Source organism: Haemorhous mexicanus, chromosome 1, assembly GCF_027477595.1.
Source record: "Haemorhous mexicanus isolate bHaeMex1 chromosome 1, bHaeMex1.pri, whole genome shotgun sequence".
NCBI lineage: Eukaryota > Metazoa > Chordata > Aves > Passeriformes > Fringillidae > Haemorhous > Haemorhous mexicanus.
Window position 1 is genome coordinate 78,026,567 of NC_082341.1, and position 25,412 is coordinate 78,051,978.

Genomic DNA, 25,412 nt, shown 5'->3' on the forward strand with positions numbered 1-25,412 from the left:
GGGGGTTTTTGTCTCCTCTAGCATCTGTAACACATAGATTGAAGTACATTTCTTAAAACCTTTGAAATTTTTCTGTGAATCAGGTTTCAAGTGAATTAGGTAAAAGAATCTTGGCTACCATGTTTTTCTAAATGCTAAAATCTTCAAAGTGATCTAATAAGTAAGAGAAATGTGATAAGAAACATAAGATTATAAATTATTTGGAATCTAAACACTCCTTTTTTTGAAGATGTTAATGTCTCTTTGCAAGGGGGAGAAAAATATTTTGGATTTCTTGTATTTATCTGTGATAAGTGACATGAAGTTTTGTATTTTAAGAGTTCCTACAGAGTTCAAGCACATATTTTGGATACAGAATGCATTGTCAGTTAGTGATTTGAATAAAAGAATGCTTGAACAATCATTCAGGCAATGCTTTCAGTCAGTATTTCCAACAGAAAGGCTGCTCAAAACCAACTGACAGCTCACAAAGTCAATTATGAAAATTTAATTTTTATCCATTTTCTCTGGATAATTATCAACCTGATGGGAAACATCTGGTTTTTTCTAGACTGATAGAGTTAGATAGATTTTGAATTTCAAAACACCAGGAGTATCTAAACACACAGTCGTTTGCTATCTAAGGTAAGGACAAGTTTGTTGTTAATTTTAGGATGAACAGGATCTCAGCCTTCTCAAACAGGACTTTAAAATGGGAAGTGCTGCATAAAATGAGCTGAAATAGTCTTAACTGTCTAAAAGATAAGAATAATAATTACACTTTGCCACAAGATACACTTTTTGACTAGCTTTGAGAACAGCTTCTTTTGTCATCCACGGCTAAACAAGAACTGTTGGGGTGGAGCTCTGGACTTACCTCTGGCAGACAGGGAAGAGTGGCACATACATGAATACAGCCTTTAATGTCACCTGGAATAACCCCAGGACCACTGGCTGGCTCTTCATCTGATCTGGCATCATTCCAGTTAGAAGCTTTGCAGCCACAACCCACACAATCAGTATAACACAGACTATCCCATGAGGGTTCAGGATTATTGTTAAATAACAGAAGAATTAAAATTTAATTGATAAATGAACACTGCCCATATTTTGGGATGGGCAGGTACCTAAACTTTTATAGTGTTGAGATTGAGTCTCAAGTGCCTGAAGTTAAGCAGTAAAACTTCAGTACCCACAATTAGGCCACACTGATGAAAACAATATTATTTTTAAAATAGAGCAATCTTAGAGTTATTGTCTTCTCCAAACAGAGGAGGTGGGGATTTTGTCCCATACTTCAAACCTCCTTCTTCTCCTTATTCTCCATCATATTTGTTGCTGAAACATTTCCTTGAATCTCTCTTAGGAGGTTAAAACCAAGTCACAAAAGTCAAGAATGCTACTGAAGTCAATTTTGTGTCAGTGAAGAGTTCACTCACTGAAAAGCTCAATTCAAGATGTCTTGAATCTGTTTTGCAGTTAGCAAATTATGCATACATAAAAATGTATCAGAGAAAATTTTTACTGCAGTACTCCAATTTATTTAGAAGACTCAACTTCTTTTTCTTTCTCTGCCAGCAGTGGTCTTATTCCACCTATCATAGATAAATCTATGTCTTTCAGGCTCACTGGATAATATTGTTTCAGGTTTCTGAAAACACAGATTTCCATTGATCAGGAGTGCTCATACAGAAGGAACTGAGATGGAACAAAATGAAAGGAGTAACATTGCATGAGCCAGGAAGCTGTTTTAGAAAACAGGTGTACACCCTTGTGAATGATTAAATGAAACATAAAAGTATATAAGCAGTTGCATGTACAAAATTTTCCAGAATGGTAGTCAGTACAAATTTGAACTTCCTCAGGCAAAAAAAATCATCTGAACTGAGAACTCCCACAGCACACCTGAGTGTCTTCACTTCTAATACAACCCTGGAAACAAAAGATTTCTTGCTCTTGCCTGTTTACTGTGCTCAAAACTGAAATGCTTTTCATGTACTGACCAGCATTATGCTAACTTAAAATCACATTTTTGCTTAAGGTTTTTTGTTTTTTCCAAAAGCCACAAAAGTCCTTCAGTTTTTAACAAATCGATCAAAAAGAATATTGGGAATTTGCATAGCCACAGGTTGAAAGATGATCACTTCTATAATAAAATATCTTCTCTCATTAAATATTGTTCAAAATAAGCAATATCATAATTCTTTCAGCTCTTGAGATTGTTATTTGACTGCTTCTAACTGTAGTACATAATTCTTTCAAAGATATGAATTTAAGGGATTTGCAAAAGAGAATGTGCTGCTTCATGTCTTACTTTGGGATGGTGTGGTATTCTGCATAATGCTGCATTTCCAAATAATGTGTATTATTATGTCATGATCAATGATGCAACAGAAGGCATCTCTATTACCATCACACTACAGAGCACCAGAGGTCACTGCACATTAAACTGTCTTAGAACAGTGTCTGCCACTGAGGGTCTGAAGGTTCCTGTTTTCCTTTTATCATGGAGAACCTAAGAAACAGTAACATGTTTTGCTGAGTAACAGTCTGGTAAGAACAGCTCCAGATCTCTGTTACCATCTTCTGCTTCTGTCTTTCCTCATGCTGAGAAAAACTCTGCATGCAGTATCCTGAAACTGAGTTATCCTAAGTAAGGCAGAAAAAGAGGAAAAGCATGTTTCTGTGACCTTTTGGCAAAGAACATCTTCCCAGTTATGCCTGGGAAATGCGTTTTTCCAGTGAAACACTGACATTTTCTTTGGCTCAGCGGACTTTTCCTAACAAAACTGGATGTGAGTTCCCACTCTGGCAGCACACAGTCCAGAAATCTGCCTGCTGAGGAGGATGCTTGAGGTTTTGTTTACCAGGACTGTATTCTCAAAGCATTAAATTGATGCAAATTATGAAGTAAATGAAAAATTTGATTTAAGGTTCAGATCAACAAAATAATCAGACTGATACACTAGAAGGTTTTAAAATGATTTTATGAAAAAAATATCAAAACCTAATGCAAGCACATGAAAAGGAGGGAGTTGTCACACTAATATAAAATATTTGAGACAGGAGAGTCATGCTCAGTTTTAAGTGTGTATATTTAAAACTTCCATGTGTGTAGTATGACCTTGTGGTTTGAATTCCTTCTCTCTCCTAATCATGAAAATGTTCTCTTTTAATTGCCATGAAATTGGCCAAATATGTGTAGTTGTACTATGATAGCATTTTATACTTTCAGTTAAAGCTTTCTTGCTAATTAAGTTGCAACTGTTCCTGATGTGAAATAATAATGATTCTTATGTAATGCCATAGTATCTAAAGGCTCTGGAAAGAATGTGATGTCATACTCGGCAGTAGCATGATGCAATAGAAACAGAGCTGTGTGACAAAACTATGTGTGATGAGAATTTGGCATCCAGAGTATTTGAAACCCTCATGGTTTCAAATAAGCCCTTAGCAACTACCTATGAACAGTAGCATTGCATCAAGTGCACACCTACCTTCCGACATAGCTTTAACCCAAAATCACCCAGTTCACATGCTGAAGGAGGGCAAAGGGGAAGATCTGCTTCAATAGTGCACTCCTGGACCAATTTAAAGCACTTCTATCATAGCCATAAGAACAAGGATACAATAGTTCTCTGAAGGGAGGGAAGTCTGTTTGTGCAGTACAAGTCAACAAAAAGCTAGGGCAGAAGGAATCTCAAGTTCATGTAATGCATTTCCGTGAGGATCAGCACATATATGTCAGCCCTAATGCATGTCTGATCTGTTCCCAAGAACTTCCCAAGACAGTGACACTACAATCCCTCCAGTGAAAGAACAAAGGGGAATTAATTATGCGCTTACCATTAATATGAGGGCTCTCTTTAAAGTCTGTCCACTTGTAACCTTAATGCCTGCATGGTTTTCCGTTGCCAGTTGTTTGTTCCCACTCTGTCTCAAGAGCCTCTGCTGCAAGGATGGTTCAGCTGCATGTTCAAAATCCTCCAACTGCTGTGAATTATTAAGGAAATCTGAAGCTGACCTGAGTTTGTACCTTTATAAGTCATTAGGTTGTCCCCAAAACAGGGATGGGATTTCTGAGAGGGAACATAAAGCTTAGATGAGAAGAATTGCCACAGCCAGCTCTGTTTAAGCTCTCTCTGTTCATCCATCACAAACCTCTGACACCCTTCACTTCCTTGTACTGTTCTTGTAGAAATGGAAATTAGATCATTTGCTTTGTTTTAGGAATAATTTGTCCACTTATTGTGGTGAAAGGTAAGAGGTATTTGGAAATGGTATGTTTCATAGTGTAAATTGGTCATAGATAGGAATCACACCAGGGCTTACACAGGGGCTTATTATCCTGAGGGTTTTCAGATGCTGGATTTATTCCCCCTTTTTTTTTTTTCTTAAATACCATTTTTGATGGAGAATGTGCCTGATGTCACCTAAAGTAACAATCCCTCTTTTTCCATTTCTCTTATTCTTGCAAAGGAGTTTGCATAAGGGGGACCTCTTGTCAAACCTGAGGATATCCATGTTGTTCCATGTTCTGAAGGCCCTATAGTCATACCCCCATGGTGGGTATTTGGGGTTTCTGTCTCTTCTCACCAAAGAAGGTTAGTGTAGTTGGATATTGATGTAGAGAGCTGCATAGAATAGTATTGACATTATGAATTAAGTCACTGAATGGATCAGATTACATTTTAAATTTTAATGCAAATGTATAGGGTAAAATTCTGTAAATTCTTCAGTACTTTGATCTTCAAGTAGCAGGAAAGTCTTCAAAGCAGTATTCTGATTAAATAATCAAAGTCAGCAACTTTCACAGAGAATCTCATTGCATACTTGGTTGTGTAGAAGTCACTGATGTATTCTGAAGGGTTTTTTTTGTCTGTTATCGTGACTCTGCCTAATCCAAGATTGCCCTCGGCATATTTGTAGATTTTGAGTAGAAAAAAGTGGTAAATACATGAAAAAATGTTAATGAAGATGGCTCTGCATCCTTCCTGAGAGATTTAGCAACAATATTTTAAGTAGGTAGGAAGAAATGTGATACAGGCAATGCAAACTTTAGAAGTGCTCAGTCATCAACATCTCCAAATGCCTTTTCCTTGAAATGTTACCACATAAGTACTTCATTCTCTTACCAATTCTTGAGCCTAAGTGCATGACTCCAAATATAATTGGGGAAATGGTCTTGATAAATTTCTTTATTTCATTCAAAATTTAAAATATTTTTTCACCAAATACTGGTGTTCAACTTAATTTTGCTTAGCTAAAGATACCTGGGTGAATACAGAATTAAATTATTTATGAACAGGTCCAATATTTGGTAAAAAATATTGAAACAACCCAGCCTCCATATAGCATTAGAGCATCTACTGAGATACAAAACCAGGTCTCTAGCTGACATTCACTGTGAATGACATTTATTTCACAGTAATTTTTTTTCTTGTATCCCCTGTACAGCTTAAGTTTTCTTATTACTACATTCTGAATGAATCATTTGACATTTGAAGAACTGATGTGTGAAACTCTAGCTCATGAAAACTTCAAATCACAAAATAGTGGAAGTAACACTGTGACTCGCTTTCTCCTGAGTTCTTTATGTGATGGCCACCATTTTTGGCATACTTTATTTTGGGGGCAAGAGGGCTTGAAGGATGTCAGGAGGAGTGTCACAATTTCAAGTCCTTTGTCACACATTAAGAATCTCCAGGAGCTCTTCCATAAGAAAAGTGAATGCTTAAAAATTCTTTATCTAATACTCTTTTATCTGGCATGAGAAGAATCTATGCTGTTGAAAGGACATGCAGCTGATATTAACAATTCCTGTCCAGGTAAATATCATAACAACCATCAGGTTGCATCAGCTTGGATCACTTCAATGAGTGTATCACTTTCCTTGCTCAAATTGAACTTAATACTTAGTATTTTCTTTGAACATTTATGTCTGAAAAAATATTTTAATCACACAGAAACAACTCTACAGATTAATAAATAAAGAGCAAATCTTTGTGCTTCTGTTTTAGCGTTGACTCATTTTTCTTCAAGCCTTTGAGATATCAGTGCATTGAGGAAGACTAAAATTCATTATTCTTCAATTCCACTGAAGAAGGTATTTCCCAGAACATGTCCAATTTCCAACAGTGGTTTTGGAAAAGTTGTCTGGTTGAGACATAGCATTTGATATCATAAAGGTTCTAATACAACTTGAACTACCTCTCTGAAGAACATAAACTAAGGCAGCAAAACCATGCTTTTATCAGCACAGAAACATCTACAGTGGGAGATTTGCCAGCACAGCTTTCATGATTAGAGAGTGTACTGGTTATTTTTATCTCACCTACCCTAGCCATAAAGGTATTCTGGCACACTTAAGTCCCTGTTGAGTCATAGCCTGAAAACTAATCAAGTTGTCAAGATGATAAAAGCAGAAGACAAAGCTAATTTTTTCTATTTGCTAAATTTCATATATATATATATATATATATATATATATATATATATATATAAGAAGAACTTCTGTCATATTGGTAAGAGGAAATCAATCTTGAATACAGAAAGGAAAAATCACTCTCCAGAGGTGTATTTCTCAAACAGATAGATATTAAGCTTAGTATTAGCTAATTGGTTCCTCTGCCATTCTCCTTATGCATAATTTCCAGCAGTTACTTTACCAGGCCGCTCCTTTATGTCCATATTGTGTTTAGACTATTAGCTGCTATTGCAAGCTTCTAATTTTCTTTGGAGATGTAACCTTTGTGAACACTATCACAGCCTTGAGACTGTGTAAGACACTGACTGTCTTTATAAATAAATGAATGCCTAAATTAATAAAAATAAATACATTAAATAAATATTCAGTGAATAACAGGCATTATTAGCTTAGCCACACTGAGTTTCTTGACTCTGGCTAAACCCCAACAGATGACGGTACCAAAATAAAAAGAAAAGAAAAGAAAAAGAAAGGTGAAAGAAAATAATTGCTTCACTGATTTCTAAGCTAAACAATTAGCTAAAACTACCACAGCAGGTTTCCCCTGTTTTCCCTCATCATCCATGAGGGAGACAGGGATGACCAGCAGGGAAAAAAAAAAAAAAAAAAGCCAGCTTCCATACTCCCTGGATTGTTGCCAATAGAAGTTAAATGTTATTCTAGACATATTAGAAATATGCTTGAATATGCACTAAATGCTGAGATTTGCAGCAGCTGCTTTAAGCTACCAGCACAGCAAAACTATTAGCAAAAGGCTGCCATTCTTCATCAATTACAAAGGGGAATGGCAGTACTGCTTTTGTGGCCATGGCCACTTCTGACAGCTGAGAGAAATATATATGTTCAGGGTGATGTCTGGAATGCAAAACAGGAATAAAGTGTGCCTCCCTGATTGTGTCTAGTGTTCAAGATATTGATGGAGCCAGCAAGCTTGTGTTATTATCGGGGCTGCACAGCCATGAATACATTAACTGGAAGCTGACTTTTCCAAGTAAAATATGTCTTTCTCACATTACTTTTGTGGGAGTCAGCGTCCAGAGTATATATTCAAAACTTATTACTAGTAATTTTTCTATAGAAGATAAGCCCCAAAAGGACAATGTCAGCATCTCTCTTTACAAATGCATGTGTCTTCTGAGCACTGGAATTTTGTTGAAACTACTGGTGGCAGGTCAGGGGAATATTTATTGAGACACGAAATCTCCTGATCTGAATTGCAATGTAGTGCTGCAGTGAGCCATAAATTCTCTTCTTTTTTTTTTTCTTAAACTTAAAAAAGTCCCAAACCCACAACTATGAAATGTGTTGATTAAGTTTTTACTTGAATTCTGATAAGAAGATGGATGCTGTTTGTGTTGCCATGGCACTATTTTCGGAATTGTTTAGAAAGAATATTGCACAAAGTAGTTGGTTTCTATGCCAGCAGCTGTACTCTTCCTTCACCCTTCCCATAAAAAAAAATATTTTCACAATCATCTAATTTCTTTCAAAATACTGCATAATGCATTTGGAAGTGGAGAGGTTGTGCAGCAAGATGATGACAGTTCTTTTGACTGTACTAGGAAATCATGTCTTACCGTGAAGTAGATGAAACTACCTTTGGTAGTCCATTACAAAAAGTAATTCCATGAAAATTCTCATACAGTGTCACATACTCATTTCCTACTAACAAAAGACAGGAAAAGGGTGAACAAGAAAAATGGCAAAATCAGAGCCCAGAATTCAAAGGAGAGTTGAGGTACGAATCTGCTAGACAAGATTACCAAAGCAGTGATATCTTTGTTATTGGTGAAATTCAAAACCTGGCAGGATAAGGGCCTGAGTCACACTTTGACTGAACATTTGATCAGTGTGGAGTGGAGAGAGGCTCCAACCAGAGCCTATGGAACACCTGAAATCCTGTGATATGATAATTTCAGCATCCCTTTCTTTCTCAAATAACCTTTAAGAATTTCTGCTCCCATCCAGCCTTCTCTTACCTCTTCAAAGACTTGAAGCAGGCCACCCTCATTTCCTCTGTAAAACAACACTGCTACCACCTAACTGAATTTTGGCGTTTGTAACCAAACTTAATGGGATTTGCAGCCATAGAGCAAGATGTTCTTAACAAGAAAATACATAAGATATCACCATCTTCCTACTAGTTTGTCTTTGCAATTCCACTGACTATGCATTATTTTTATTTTTTCAACAATCATGTGTAAATAAGTCTGCTCAGTTATTCTCATAGCATTGAATCATCTCATTTTCCTTTACAATGAAATAACCATTTTATCTAGTCCCGGACGAATTTAGTGTATTCTTTGTCATGTTCTTCAGGTCAACAAATTAAACATAAAAACCTCAGATTTCATGCTTGATTACTTTGAATGACAGAAATAGCTCCACAGAGAGCAAGATATACCACCCCAGCTACACTTTTCTGAAGGTAGAATTTATTTCTAGGTTGAAATAATAAAAATATATTTTAGTCTTTTATATGGGAAAAAAAAACCTCAAGAAAGATAACCAATGAATCAAATACTCTGTTTCAAAATTTGGGAGGGTCTAAACTTTAAAAAAATTTTTAAACAAATTTTAACATTCATAAGCAATTTGAAAATCTCAAACCGAGTATTTAAATATTTTGAAATTTCTTTGCAGTACTGCTTGGATGAAAAGAGATTCCATCAATATTTGTCTTCTTTCAAAGATTCTTCTTTTTTCGGCAAAAACACATTTTTACCAATGAGAGACTGTCAGAAAAAAAAGAAGGTAAATGTTCTAGAAGTCAAATCAATATTTCATAAACATTTCTGTCGTGGTATAAACTCAGATGTCCTAAAATTCCTTACAGTTTTTCTGATATAAACAACAAGGCTTTTTTGTTAGGGCTATTACTGTCAGTTTTGCCAACAAGTTATAGATCTTAGGCTCCATTCTATTAGCATTTATTGACGAGTCTCCTTTAGTTTTAGCTAGAGTAAAATTCAGGTGAGTATGCTTTCTGTGATTTACAGTATGTTAGTTTTCAATACCACTTGTATTTTTTCAAAGAAAACACAATCTTTAAAATTCCATTCCATTTCTTGAGCTGGTTTAACATTATTTTTTTTTCTCTTTCTGAAACATAAATAACTAAAGCACATAATTCATTTTTTCTGCATTTTATTTTTCCTTACATCAAATATGTGTTGCTTGCACATGAAAAATTAAAAGTATATTTAAATGTTGACTTTCATATGGGGTATTTCCCTAAAAAGAAACATTGTGTCTTTTTTGTTCATTTCATTACTCCATGCAGTAATGTAAGTATATATTTTAATTGAAATGTCATGAAGTACAGTTAATGTGATCCTTCCTCGCTACATTTGTGCATTAAAGATTTACAGCTTTAGTGCCCTGCAATATTGCCTGGAAAAATATAATTTGATTTTAGAGTCTACTTTTAAAAATACATTGGTTTAATGCTTTGCAATAAAATAAAGCTTGTTAGATACAAAGAGCAACGCTTGATAATACTGAAAGGATGAGAAACCAATTTCAGAAAACCCATTTAAAACATTAAGTATGCTTTTAAATAAGTAAATGACTGGAGGCATATTAAAAAATACAAACCAACATGCCAGATCTCTCATGAAAATATAAACTTTACATATTATCTGTTAGTTTAAAAGATCTGACAGGTGGATTAATACAGCTGAAAATGCTGTCCATGTGAAATGGATCTTTTTCCATATTCAGTGCCAGCTATTTATCAGACTCTGTATGTCTCCCTTAACAAAACTGAGTTTGTAAATCAACTTTTCCTCCTCCATTTGTGCAATAAAGTTGACTACCTGAATCATATACCTGAGATATCTACATGAATAGTCAGTATGTGCAGGAATCATCAAGCACCTCAGTTGGTGACAGAATTTTCAGGCACTTTAATGCCCAGTGTCTGCTTTCTTCATGTTTCATCATCACATTTTTGAGTGAGGAGATATAGATATGGATTTAGCTGTGGTGCTTATTTTCATTCATTCACTTATTATTTGCTAATATTTTCTTTCTTTTAGAAGTTGATTTTAATGAAACTTGCTGTCAGCTTAAGAACATGATGTACCCATTAACTGTAAAAAGTGATTACTAATCAAATAACACCTACATTTTTCAGTTTTCCTCAGGAGATAGATATTCCTCTTGGAATATTTCTCTTGGAATCGCTTTTCATTCTCTATTGCTCAAAAAAAAAACATAACAGGAGAAGTCTGATGCTGTCATCGTGCAGCAAATGTTTTTACAATGCTGGTACCAAACCTCTCAGCACTGCTGTCAGTCATCACTGTCATATGACGAGATTACATGGGCAGGGCACTGAAACAATTGTCCTTCAAACAGTTAACCTTTGCTGTTTCTTTCCTGTCGAAGTCATAGGACCTTTCACGAGGAACATCTCTCAGTGAGGTACTCCCAGAACTAAACTTCGACAAGTCCATTGACGTTCATTTCCAATTCTGAACATCCTTTAAAACTCATAGATTTTCACTGCAGAAAAGTAGCAGTCTTAAAGCTCTTGCAGTATTCCATGGATATTCTTGAAAAAAATGCCAAATGATGTCCAAATGCACAATGCTGCTTAAAACAGGAATGGTGGAGACAACACACATCGCTGTGCTGTTTTTTGTGTAGGCAATCTTTGCTCCAAATCAGCACTGAAAATTCCAACATTGAATTGCACAGAAGATCATAGGAAACAATTCTTCAAGGCTGATGGGAAAGCCTAACAATGTGGCAGTTTGTTTTGTTGCATATTATAGTTTGAAAACTATTTTATTATGGGGCAGTGAGGAAATGCAAGTAAATAGATTAGCAAACAGAAGGAGGAACAAGAAATTTCTGTGGATTTTTGCCATTTGCAGTGAATTTTCAGCTTTTATGGGCATTTCATTTTTGCTCCATTGGTCCATTTTCAGTTGTAATGTAAAGAAAACTGCACTAGGTCTGGTCTATAGTTATGGCTGAAAACAAAGTGATAAGGAATGCTTCCTCCACGGTATTTCTAATTTTTACTGAGCTGTATTGGAAGGACAAGGGTAGTCGTGTCTGGATTATAAAGACAACTACCTGAACTAAACACCTAATTTCATACTCTAAAGAATATGAATTCCAACTTTAGGAGACTGCAGTGCAGTTCTTTAATGTATTTAGAGCTTGGTTCACTTGATCTTACTGAAGATTCAGGGGTTGATTGACCAAATACTTGTTTTAAAGGCAACTCCCATATTTTACTTTCATGGTTGTCTACTTTTTCACAAAGTTGTGGGGCATAATCCTTTTTCAAAATTTTATATTGAATTTTCCCAAACCTCCATGCTGTATGTGTTATGTAAAAGGATTTTGCAAAAAATCATAAACTATTTATAAGTATCTTCTGATGGTGGACATCTTTCTCTTTCTTCCTCTTTATGCCTCAGCTATTACCTAGATGGCTGCTAGCATGGAGCCAAAGAATTAACAGTTTTATTCTCACCTTTTTTCCAGTGGAACAAGAATTGCAACAGAATCCACTAGCAACTGGACTAACGTGTCTGAAATATCCCTGATCATTGCTGTATAACAAAAATGTGATTACCTGTGTTTCTTTGCAGGAGCATATGTGCTTCAAGTGAAGGCAACAGATGCTGATGATCCCACTTATGGAAACAGTGCTAGAGTGGTTTACAGCATTCTTCAGGGGCAACCATATTTCTCCATTGATCCCAAGACAGGTAAATAGTTTATCAGCTACAGTGGAAGATTTAAGCTTTGGATTTTTTGATTCATGTGGGCAGTATCAATGAACAAATATGGATCTGGTTGATATGGCCAAAATCCAGAAGAGCAATTTCCCACATGATTCAGTTTTGAGTATTGACTAGCTTTTTGTGAATTACAATGTGTTGTAGAAACAAAAGAAACATGCTCGTCCAACAAAGTCTAAAATATCTCTACATTGAATGATTATTTTTTCAATGCTTTACCATTTCCCTAAGATCAAGCTTTGTCTTCTACTCTTCTACATGTTTCCTTTTTTTTTTGGTTTTTTTTTTTTTTCCCTGATGATTAAGTTTTTTAACTTGGGTCTTCTCAGCATTTTTACTTGCTGAACATACAGTCAGAAATTCTCCAGCAATTATTTTTTTTGTTATATTGAACTAATTTGAGACTGTGGAACAGCTAATCGTCTCCTCCCCTCCTCTTTTCCTGGGGCATATTATCTTTGGGGTTACTGGATGTGTGAGCAGAAAAAGATAATATGTTTTAAGAGACTGAAGTATTTGGGAGGTTGGTAGACATGTTAATTGGGTATCTTGTCCTATATTTCTAAATGTCATTCATGATTCTATATTTAGTAATTCAGTTGAGGAAGCGATAACGTACATGGTGAATGACACGCATTGTGGCATCCTGAGTGTGCTACAGGGAAAGCCATCCATATGCTCCTTTCAGCAAATAGTTTCACCTTCCAGTATAGCTGTACTTGAATGTCAGATTCAGGGCCTTTAGCCCTGATGGTGGAGCTTTGTAAGGCTGTGAGCACACCAACTCCATTGTACACGTTCCTTTGTTCCATGCTCCATTTAGCAGGAGATCATGCTGCAATTTGCAGTGAGCAATTTTACTTTTCAAACTGAAATAGGACTTCTTCGAGTGTCTGGGGAAAAAAAAAGTAGTTGCCTTTATACTTAATTTTTCATTTCAGTTTTGTAAAGAATGGGTATAAATTCAGTGGCAAGAAAAAGCTTTACTGGAGCCAACATTGGAGTTTTAGCAAGTTTCACAAGAAAAAAAGAGTAGTTAGTGGTACATGGAAGAACTATTTTTCCAATGGCACTTTGAATGACTGTGTCATATGTTCTCATCTGTTAATCAGTTGAGTTAACCATTGGTGATGGCCTGCATCCTACAAGCTCTGGAATGTCATACAAACCTGGCTATTACCTTTAATGAATTACTCGTGCTAAAAGAATGGGTACATCTGTAGAGGAAGACTGGTGTAACAATAGCCCAACATAGTTTAAAATCCTATAGCAAAAAAGAAGCATATAGATTCATGCTTCTACAAGCATCAATAATATGCTGTAACATGTCTTACATTAGGAAGTTCACAGTATGAGAATTACTCATGGGTCCAGCTGTGACTTTAGAGGTAAACAGTATGTGATTAACACTGCACAGGATGAGGCTTAATGATTTGTTCTAAAATCCAGAAGTCCAGGGCAGTACTACAGATCTGCTCTTTCAAAGTCTTTATTTTATAACTGAGGAGTTTATACAGTAGTTTTTCAGTAGAGAGTTTTACTGCCAGAAATCTGTCCTGAGTGCTTTTGGCAGGAAAGGGGAAGAAAGCCATTTTGGTACAATGACAAACTCAGAACTGCAGCAGGTGAATAGGCATTTTTTGTGTTTGTTGGTTTGTTTTGCCATCACTTGCATTCCAGAAACAAATTTGAGACATAATCTTGCAGTTATTTAAAGAACCCAAGAACATCTATACTAAGTTTCTGCCCTGTTTCATGTTTACAAAAGTGATGGCCTGGTTAGTTCTAGTGAGAGATGAAGAGTAAGTGTTTAGTGATGTACCCCTGGAATACTCTTCTAGTTTTGAAAGAACTTGTCCTTACAAAGTTCCTGGGTGACTAGCAGGGTCAAAGTAACTAAAAGTCTGAAATTATTTCTACTTCACAACTTTTCGACTTCCCAGTAGATTTGACTTGTCCAGGAGTACAGCAGCTGCACACCCACTGACTAGAAATTCCACAGCAAAAATTTATCTGGCTAAGAACCAGCTCCTCTTGCTCTTTTTTTTGAAAGAGGGGCATCTCTTAACTTGTTTTATACCTCATACATTGCATAAGACAGTGAATGGTTTATTTCTATTTATAGAAATATTATAATATAGAAATATTTATATATATATATATATATATATTAAAAATATAAAAATAATATAATATATAAATATATATTTCTATTTACAGGTCAATATTCTCCCTGAAACAACTCTGTTTTAGATTGAAGACTTCTTTAACAGAAGCCATTCCATCCCAGTAATCATCCCTCTCCTCCCCAGGGTGAGAAAGCTCACCCAGTATTCAGGAAGGCAGCTGATATGGATGCATAGAGCTGTCTAATAGCACTTCCCTTCCCTGTTCCTTCCCAATCAGTTCCAAACATTGTTTATGTGTTTAGCTTCTACTGCACAGATGTTGATACGTTTGTGGAAATTTCTGTTACTAGCTCAAGGTCCCATTGCAAAGTAGTAACAGAGAAACCACTGACCATAAGTTTATGCGTGAAATAAGGGCTGTGTTTGACAAGCACACGACTTAGCACACACTCCTTCCTCAAATCACTCCTAGTAGGTGTTACTCTGGTATGAAACTAGTACACTTAAATTGTTTTTAACCTCTGTGGGTCTGAATGTCATAGCTGCCCCTTTTACTCCTTGTCTTTACTGACCTCCTAAACTTTTCCATCTTTTTGTTGGAGATAAGCAAACCATGTGGAAGCTGGAGAGTTAGCTTTCAGTGCTATTTCAGGGAGGTGACATGCAGTACACTACCTACTGGAGAACAACTGTTTGAATGCCACATTCTAAGGCCTGCAATCTTGTATGCTGGGGGTACTTTTAAATGCTATAAAATTTCTCTTCTGATTTTAATGTGAGGGATTTTTTTAACATGAGAACTTCTATTAAAACAGATAACCTCTCTTCTCTTTCCTCTGTATATTCTCTTTTCTTATGAAGATGTCCATTTCCGACATGAAAATGTCCTTTCCACCTAATTTTCTGATAAGTTTTTGAGGTCGATATTCTTATTTATGGCTAGATGCAACCAGGTTTTGTTAGTCTTTGCATTCTAGTCCATCTTCTGACTTCAGTTAGATTATTGAAACCAAATTAGAATCAGCAGGAGTATTGATGTTAATATTTATGCAGGAGGTTTTTCTTGGAACCTGTGTTTTCTCTTCCACAAAAGTGGGTGATCTCCTGCTAAATTACAGATCAATAACTTTGGAAAGCAAAACTTCTGGCCCAAATCCCACACATACTATTTTCAGTTTTCAGCAATCTCATGGAGACCATATTTTTCTACTCATTTGATATTGATGACATCTGAAAAGACAAAAAAGAAAATCAAAGTAATTCAGTTCTGCATTTGAACAATATTGTAAAATCTTAAGGTAAAAGGATTTACAAAAACTCAGAACACCATCACAAACACATAAGGCTTATACATTTTAATAACCCTTTGATTAAATTTAGATATTCTTTGTGATGCTGAAGTTGAAATACTAGCATTTGTCGCCCTTTCCTTCCCATGGATACTTAGATCTACTTTATTCTTCTATTTTGCTGGTAAGATAACTCTAATTCAGGCTTGGCCTGTCCATATGAACTGATTTTGGAAGAAATAATATTTCTCAGTGTTTTGTCTAAGCCTTTGAAATAGAGTAAGCAGAAAAAAGAAATTTGCCCATGAATTGCTAGACATAAAAATTATTTTCATAGATTTTTTTTCTTTTCTAAAGATAAAGGGTTTTTTTTCCAGAAAAATATATAGAATGACCTTACACTTCCAGACAGGAATAAACATTGGGTGATTTGGAACTTTACTACTGGAGTGATTGCCCATTCTTCATTTTTTGAAAAAACCCTGGAACATTTCTGAGAAAGTCACTTAGTTGTACCCAGAACACCTATATCAACCAGATAAACTGCACTTTCTCTTCACAACCTGCTGTGTGCCCATGCTCAGTTTTTTCTGTCATGTTTTTCTGTCATCTTTTTGAACCTCAGCAAAGCTTTTGATACCATCTCTCACAGGATGCTTCTGGACAAAATGTCCAGCACACAGCTGGGTAAAAACCACATCATGTCATGGGTGAGCAACTGGCTCACAGGTCAGGCACAAAGGCTTGTGGTGAGTGGGGTGATCTGAGTGATGGGGTGATCAGAGGGGTGACCTGGCACTAGTGGGGCTCTGCAGGGATCCATCCTCAACACAGTGTTCTTCAACATCCTCATAAATTATTTGGTCATAGGACTGCAAGGAACACTAAGTAAGTTTGCTGATGACACTAAGTTGGGAGGAGCTGTCAATTCTCTTGGGGGCAGGGAGGTCCTGCAGATTTTTTGACAAAATAGAGAGCTGGGCAATCAGTAAACATATGAAGCTTAACAAAGACAGGTACCAGATTCTGCAGTCTATACTCTGATTGTATAGACTGGGGAATGAGGGCTGGAAAGCAGCACTGGGAAAGGAACATGGATGTCCTGGACAATGGTCAATTGAATCTGAGTCATTGTGTCCTGGCAGCCAGGAGGGCCAACCCTGTCCTGCAGTGCATCAGGCACAACATAACCAGCCAAGCAAGGGAGGGGATTGTCCTGCTCTGCTCTGCACTGGGGCTTCCTCACCTTGAGTTCTGGGGGCAGTTTTGTGTGCCATAATATAAAAAAAGACCCATGTAAGCTCTTAGAGAGCATCCAAAGGAAGGCCGTGAAGATGGTGAAGGGCCTTGAGGGGAAGCCGTATGAAGAGCAGCTGAGGTCATTGGTCTGTTCAGCCTGGAGGAGACTGATTGGAAGCCTCATTGTGGTCTTCAACATTCTCCTGAGTGGAAGAGGAGGGGCACGTACTGATCTCTCTCATGACCAGTGACAGGACTCGAGGAAATGTCATAAAGCTGAGTCAGGGGAGGTTTAGGTTGGATATCAGAGAAATGTTTTTCACCCACAGGGTTGTTGAGCATTGGAACAGCTTCCCAGGGAAGTGGTCACAGCTTCAGCATGACAGAGTTCTTTAAGCATTTGTACAAACACTCTCAGGCGCATAGTGTGACTCTTGGCATGTCCTGTGCAGAGACAGGAGGTGCACTGAATGATCCTGATGGGTGGCTTCCAACTTAGCATATTCTGATTCTGAAGTTCTTATATTTCATTTTGTTAGTATGACAGAGGTCTTTCATTCCATAGGTCTTTTCTCCTTGGAGTGAACATGCCAAAGATGTTGTAAATTACTGTGGAACGTATACCCTCCACAATGCCAAATTAAGCAATAATTAAGATTAAGAGATTTTACAGTTCATTCTATTTGCAAATTTTTTTTTCTGAATCTCATGAATATTAACAAATTTTTTGCAGTTTTATGATTCAAGATTTCAGTTTGTAGCAAACTGTGCGCACTATAGTACATGCCATCCTGAGGCAGGAAAATGGTGATTTCTGATATTGTCATTCATGTTCATGTTACAGGTGGCAAGAAAGGAAATTGTTATAGAGTTCAATTCAAGGGAAATTTTTAATAGGTTCCTGAAACAGCAAATTTAGGTCAACGTTATTTCTAGACTCTGAAAAAGTATTATAAGCTAATGGTACCTATTCTGGCTGGTTAAGACAGCAGTGGTTAGCTGCTATAAAGATAAGAATGGTCCTTAAAGTATGCTTCTTGCCACTCCAGACCCATTTTAACACCAGGTAAAAACCTGCTTTTGACATCAAATTGTTTAATACTAGAAAATAATACTTTCTAAATCAATAATAACCAGGAAGGCCATACTTCCAGTTGTTTTATTTTTCAATTTTGCATGTTATCTGCACCAAAGTGCACCTAGGCATTCTCTGATAACTGTTTAATAAATAGCATTTTGCAATGCTATTTATATTTGTAAAATTTTGACAAAGACATGTATTTCCTCCAACATATTTGATTTCAAGAAAAAAACCTTTAGTACACCAAACCTTTTAGCTTTATACAACCTCATCAGTAAATCTGTGTGTTCAGTAGTACCTCTCCCTTTCTCTCCCTCTCTTTCTCTCTCCAAGTCTTCCTTTTGTTCTATATATTCTTAGCCTATCTGAAGGGAGATTATGACATATCTGCTTAGATAGCAGCTATCCAAAATCACCAAAGACTAAAAGTCATGTGATATTGAATTCCTTTTCAAAAAGGAAATTACTCAAATTTTCACTGCATATTTGTCCTATATCAAGAAAACTTTCTCTAGGAAAGGAAGGGTCTCTAATAAAGACCTCCTTTTGGACAGAGGAACATTGTCTTGGCCTACAGTAATTTGATTTTATTGTCAAGAGAATGGTTGGAAACAATTGAAGATGCGGGCTCTGCAAAGCAATGCCACCTCTTTCCACATTGGCTCACTCTGTACAAGGCAGTGTTCATTATCCCTGATATGGCAAACCTATGATCACAGCATTCACATCCCTAGTGAAAATGCATCATTCTCTTTTATCCATTCATATCCTGATTGAAAAGACAAAACAGTCATTTTGTGTGGTTGAATAGCTGACAGACACTTTCGAAAAGCTTGAGTGATTTGTGTGTTTTCATGTGACCTCCTCTCATCAAACCTTTCAGAAGAATTCTATTCCTGGTTCAAGAGATCCAGTGTTAATTTGTAGGAGTAGACAATCAAAGCCCTTTGTTTATTTGCTCCTTTTCTTTCCCATTTCTTCTCATAGGTGTAATAAGAACAGCTTTGCCAAATATGGACAGAGAAGTGAAAGAACAATATCAAGTTCTAATCCAAGCCAAGGACATGGGAGGACAGCTGGGAGGACTAGCTGGTACTACCACTGTAAACATTACCCTCACGGATGTCAACGACAACCCACCCAGATTTCCTAAAAGTATGTAATATTCCAAAGCACTGATTTTCAAATAAGCATGACTAAAAGTATTAATTTGGAAAAGTCGTGTAGACAAGAAACGGAGATCCTGGGAAAAGAACAGTATATGTTAAAAAAAAAATCAGACATCCAGTTTTTTTAAAAAAATATAAAGCTCAATTTGAAAGTTTGAGTTGAATGTTTAAGAGGTTATATACCATCATTTTACAAAACCAGCCTGAGCCTGAGTTAATTTTATTTACACTATAAAAATTATTTGAAAAATACTATTTTGTCAAGAGAAACTGAATGAGCTCCTTCAAATTACAAAAGGTTATAACCTGAGACTTCCCGGTACCCAAGGCAGAGCTAGCTCATGCTAAGCATTACTGTTATGATATTCAGGAGCAGATTTTTATATGCCTTGGCACAGAAGATTATATCTGTCCCTGAAAACACTTACAGCCTCAAAACAGTGATCATTCACTGATAATTTATTTTGTTTCACACCAGTTAGTTTAAATGAAGCTTTTCAGAAAAATGCTAATTTAAAGAGTTTGATAGTGTGTGTATGATTAGGAGGATTGTCACTTACTTGTCTCCATAAATTTACTGAAGTTTAGTATATTCTGTACCTTAAAAATGCAGAAACTAATCAAGCATATATCTTGATAACTATGCCCAAAATAATTAGCTGCTAAAATTCGTTAGTAAGGGTAATTCATATTAAAATATATTGCATGAATCTGCAGTAAGATCAAGGCAGCTTTTTACTTTGCATCTCTTTCTTGCAAAGAGATGAATTGAAGTCCCACTATATGTATCATGAATACTCCATAGGTACAAAACCACATCTGCAACTGTGAAGTTTTCTCTCATGTAAAAATTCTACTGCTTTTACTCGGTCTGAAAATAAATTGTGTTTCTGCAGCCATGCAAGAAAAATCATGTCACGAGAAGGATCCATTTGGTCCTTCCTTCTGTCTCTTACACTCGTGTCTAGATGGTATCCACAAAACAGGACAAGCAAGACTTCATAAGACTTACTTACTTTCTAATTGTATTTCATTCTAATGCTGTGTTTGTATTTAACAACACTCAATGTACTTTTCTTGCAGTAATTTGCCTCACTGCTTTGAAATTTATGTAAAATTTCAGAGTCCACATTCTCTGTCAGAGCTACACAGATTAATATATATCATACAACTAACAGCTCCCCCTCATTTGTTTTTAATCCATCTTTACATAATTGCCTGCATGTTTACCTCTTCAAAGAATTCAGAAAGCATGGCAAAATATGAGCTTTATTTAGAGAAGTTGTGTTGATTTCTCTTTTTTCAGAATGGGAAATTCTCTCTGAATTGAGTAAATCTGCTCCTACTGTTTTGCCTACTGTTTTGCCTGTACATGTCAGTCATATCCATCCTTATCTACCCTAGACTCCCTGGAGAACTGTTGGGGAAAAAAAAAAAATCAGTGTTATATTATACCTCCAAGCTTTCTTTTGCCACAGTGGTTTGAAGCAAAATATTGCACATCATAATAGTTCCCTTATTTCATTCTTCAGGCTCTTGGGCATGTAACAGCTAATCCAAATGATTTGTTACTGTTCTGTCTGTTGGTTCCACAACTGCTTCTATAGCTAATTTAACCTTCTCCTGAGTGCCCTATAAAGTTCCAGGATAGAAAAAAAATACCCAGTTTTTCTACACAAACAATAAAAAAAAACATAGTAAGTTTTGCATTTGTGATCTTATCTTCTCTGTGCACTTCTGTATCTCAGTTTTGGGCTGGCTTTACACAGTTCTTCTCAGGCTTTTGCCTCTAGATGTCTTAAAAGACAATTATTATTAGCTTGTTTGCAGAGATTTATTCAAACTCATTTTTTGTCTTCTTTATTGTGGTTTTATAGATGAAGCAGGTTTTATGGTTTTTTCAATTGTCCTCTCTGAGACACAACTTCATTTTTTTGAAAGATGTGTTCTTGCTTTTATTAGATATGTTGTTTGCCCTTACAGATTTTCCTTTTAATGAATATGTGCATTTGCTGTGGGTCTTCTAAATGATATCCCTAGATAGCAACCATACCACCCGTGGTGATTTACCAGTCTCAGCTATACCATTCAGAATTTCTATAGTAATATGCCTCAGTTTTATTTATTTCCACTTTCTTCCTATTATTTATTTAACTGAATACAACCATCTTGTAATTCTAGTTTTTATTGCTCCTGCACAAGTATTGCATTTGAACTAATTATAGTTTTTGTAAAGCGTAGAAGAACTAGGGAACTTTTCCTGAATAGCTAATGTTAATACTGTCCTCTTTTTTAAGTCTTAGTTGACAAAGACTTCTTTCACATCATTATTCCTCCATGGACAAAGTCTGCTTTGCCTTTCCTGCCTACTTTCCTCCTTGATACTATGTTGCCTGACTGATTTTCTTCTTTCCTACAGATATTGAACGCAGGTATAATGCTGATATTCTTCTTTAGCATTAAGCATTAAAGTTGCCTATACTAGGTAACTAGGTCCCATTTTAACCCTTGGCTTTATATTATGGCTTTCTTTCTCTTCTTTACTGGTCCCTAGTTTGATTCTGCATGAACTACCACTTCTGCATTTCCTACTGGCTGTCATCTCCTTTTGTAGCATTCTCCAGTGAAGAAAGCAGAATTCTCATAACTTCACCCTTTGAACTGCATACCTTTGCCTTTTTTTTTTTTCTAATTTTGTGCTTTCCAACACCTTAAAATTCTCCTGAACCTTTCACTAGGTATCACAAGGGTCATAGAAAAGTTTTTAAACTTTCATAAGCCTATTTTTCTCATGGCCAAAATGAATTTCACAATTTTCCCTATTTTTTAACAAGTGTCCCAACATTCTAATATTGTGACTCACTTCTCACCACTTTTTCTCAGCCAGGCATTTAAAGCTCTACCTTTCAATCTTTTTCTCCTGATTGTACATGGTGAGACTAGTTCCAATTATGCTACTGTGAATGTCCTTATCTTCAGGTTTCATTTGCTAGCCTGAATTTCAATCCTAAGACTTTTTTATTTTATCAGACCTCACATGATCTCTCCTTTACTTCCATGACATGCTGTCAAAGCACTTGTGGGATGCTCCAAACCCGATCAATAGGCGAATCATGCCAGAGGGCCTCTTTCTACCATCATTCTTACTGCCTTCATCCTCAGTGCTTGTTAAACTGCCCCAAACTGCAGTCTGTTCCCTCCTTTCAGCTGGAACCTCTGTTGTTTGAGGGGTACCATGGGTACAACAGGAAATAATGTAATTGTCTGGAGACTGAAAAAGTACGTTGGCAAGGTTCATGTGCCCAGTGCTCACTCTCATTCTGGTTTTCAGTTGTATATTTTACTTCCTTTGTTGTTAGGGCCCTCAGTATTTTATATTTTCTTGTATGCTTTCATCTACTGTGGTGTGCAAAAATTCACAATTTTTGCATAACATCAGATGGTTTTCATGACACAGAGAAACCGTGGAATATATCATCCTCTTTGAAGAAGATAGCCTCCAGGTCTCATTTAATGCATGAATTGCAGTTATGACATCTTTGCCCAATTGTTGCTATAAAGAAGCAAAATAAATCACACACAAGAGACCGAGCTTGTCCTGTACTTTGCATGCTAGTAAGGTTGAAAACCTTTTCTTTCTATTATATCAAATGTCACAAAAGACAAATTACAGCAGCGACATTCAACAAAACAGATGAGAATAAGATTGGAAGTTTGTGTTGGTATTGAAAATAACAAACACTTAACATGGCTTATGAGATAAAATGTCAGTGTGAGGACTCCAGTGTATTGGTCAAGCCTTTGTTTTTTGTTTTTGTTTTTGTTTGTTTGTTTGTTTGTTGGTTTGGTTAGTTTTTTTTTTTTTATTTTGCATGTGTTGCCGACAACAGTCTCAATCAATGGGGATTTACTTAGCCAGCCCTATTTGGTTATGCAGCATAAGATGATGTGCCGTGTGCCTGAAATTCACAGAGACACCGGCTAATTACAGCTAAACTAAATAACTAAGACAGAAAAAGTGGAGTATTAATTATATTTCAAACATAACAACTGTATTTTTATTTTTTTTCCTTGAAAGCATTGCAATGATTTGGAGGAATTACCTACCAGGAAATGGAGCTTGCCATTTGCTTGACTACCATGGCTAAAAGGACACTTGTGAAGAATTTTAGTTTATGTGAAAAATAAATCTTTAAAATCCAGTCAGTGGAGGCCTGGCAAGAGGTCAGGACCACTGGATGCTGCTGGGGTTGAGACCTCCAGTATCCCATTGCTCGTCGTTAGTCAACAAAGCCAGGAAGTGGAGACTGGAAAAAAGGACACAAACTGCTGCAGGGTTAATGGTTTTGTGTCACATAATCATGACCACAGTTTTGCAAAGGACTTATGCCAAATAAGTCATGCTATAGATCACTTAGTATTTCACAGGATAAAGTTTAAATTTATTTTCTGAACTTAGTAAAGCTAGAGAGAAAAAAGATTTCACAGCAGAAGAGCAGAAGTAGGAGAACATATATTATTAACATTTGGAAGGAGCTACATTGATAAATAATACATTACAAGCTTGCAAAAAAAAAGGTATCACGAAACACCTTCATCTCATTGAGGGTCCTTTAAGGAGGCAGTCAGGTTTGGATGGGTTATCAGCATCCAGTGATGAAAACCACTGACTATCCTGCTGAACATGGAATTTTTTATTTAGAACCTCTGCTTTTGAACGTATTCAGTGGGGAACTCCCACCTTGCATGTCTCCTAGTAATGAGGAGTGTAACAGAGAGGAAGCCTCTAAACATATATTTCTGTCAGAGTTGTTTGACCTGCAGGTATGTGTTGGCCCACATTTCAGAAAACTGACACTTCAGTAAACTGATATTTTCTTTAAAACTAGTAGGAAAAAATTATTCTGAATGATTTTATTAGTAAAAATTTATTTCCAGAAGTATTTTCTTTCTTCCCTGGCTCTTCATTAGTACAGCAGCTTTCTGCATTGCTGTGCATGTTTCATTCTTAAAGATACATCTTTTTTTGTAAATAATAAAATAAATATTTCATATCAAAGTTTTATTTTTACCAAAATAAGAGGAAAAAAAATAAGGCAATGAATGAAAAGGTAAGTACTTTTCCTCTCATAAAAACAATGTTCAAGTAATTGAAAAAAATGTGGTATAACACAACAGTGCCTTTGAGCACAGAGGAGTAGACAAAAACTATGTACATGAAGGCATGCATCCTGGTCCACAAGGGGACTGATGGCCTTTCTCTCTCGGCTACTTATGTACATGATAGCTGGCTAAGTAAAAACATATTTAAGCACATGATTCCTGAAAGCTAATGGGCTAACCCTTAACTCATCAAGCAGAAGACCAGTCTGAGCAAGCTGCCAGGACAGCAGTGGCTTGTTTCCAATTCTTAAAATAAGCTTCAAGAAAAAATGGATGGGTTACATTTACTTCAACATTTAAATGACAAAACCTGCATAATTAGTTGCAATAAATTAGGCTTTATGGAATCAAACTAATTAAGTGAAGTGGTGGATTCATACTTTGTAAGTTTATTATGCTTCAGTTTCCCAGTCTCTTCCTTTTGTTCACTGCTGACAGAGTGACTGTGAAATCAATTTAGAGATATAAACTCCTATATGCTGAGCAATAAAAGCACAAGGGAATCATTTTAGTCAAAGGAATAGTATGTATTTTTATTTTAATATGACATAAATATGCTTTTAGAGAATAAGGCCCTGGACTTGAATTTTAAAATTTATACACTATTTATTCTGATATTAGCAAATGAAATATTTCAAGTGTCTTGTGAAGTCAGTAATAAGCTTGGTTTCTTTTTAGGATTTGTATATTTAATGTGTCACCTCCTGAATTTGCTTTTTTGATCTCAAAAGAACTATTTAGATAAAGTTATATTTTATCACATCATTTCCATCTAACAGAAGTCAATTTTGTGAGAGAATGTTTAAAAAATTTTTCTAATAGAAGAGAAATTAATTAAGGTGTGAACCCAATATTTGAATTTTGTCTACTTGTGCATGTCTTTGCGTTAAAAAAAATTCCATCTCTGATGGTCAGAAACCATTATCTCAGAGTGGGTTTACAACCACATTTAAAATATTCAGACAGCTGTAGAGCAAGGCCTAGACACCACAAGGGCCATATTTTGTTGTCATTGTTTTTTTCCAAAAGCAACTCAGTGAAATCCATCATGATAGTTTGCATAAAAGAGCATGGCAAATTTCCAGAAATGCTAACATGTTTGGAAACAGAA

At 36.1% G+C, this 25,412-nt stretch overlaps 1 protein-coding gene across 1 annotated transcript in view; it reads left to right on the forward strand.

The window, feature by feature from the left end:
- Nucleotides 1–25,412, forward strand: part of CDH12 (cadherin 12) — a 222,036-nt gene that overhangs the window by 133,204 nt on the left and 63,420 nt on the right. The window contains exons 4-5 of the mRNA XM_059854378.1: nt 12,079–12,198; nt 18,957–19,124. Of these exons, the coding sequence (XP_059710361.1) occupies nt 12,079–12,198; nt 18,957–19,124 (288 nt within the window). The remainder of the gene's footprint in view (nt 1–12,078; nt 12,199–18,956; nt 19,125–25,412) is intronic.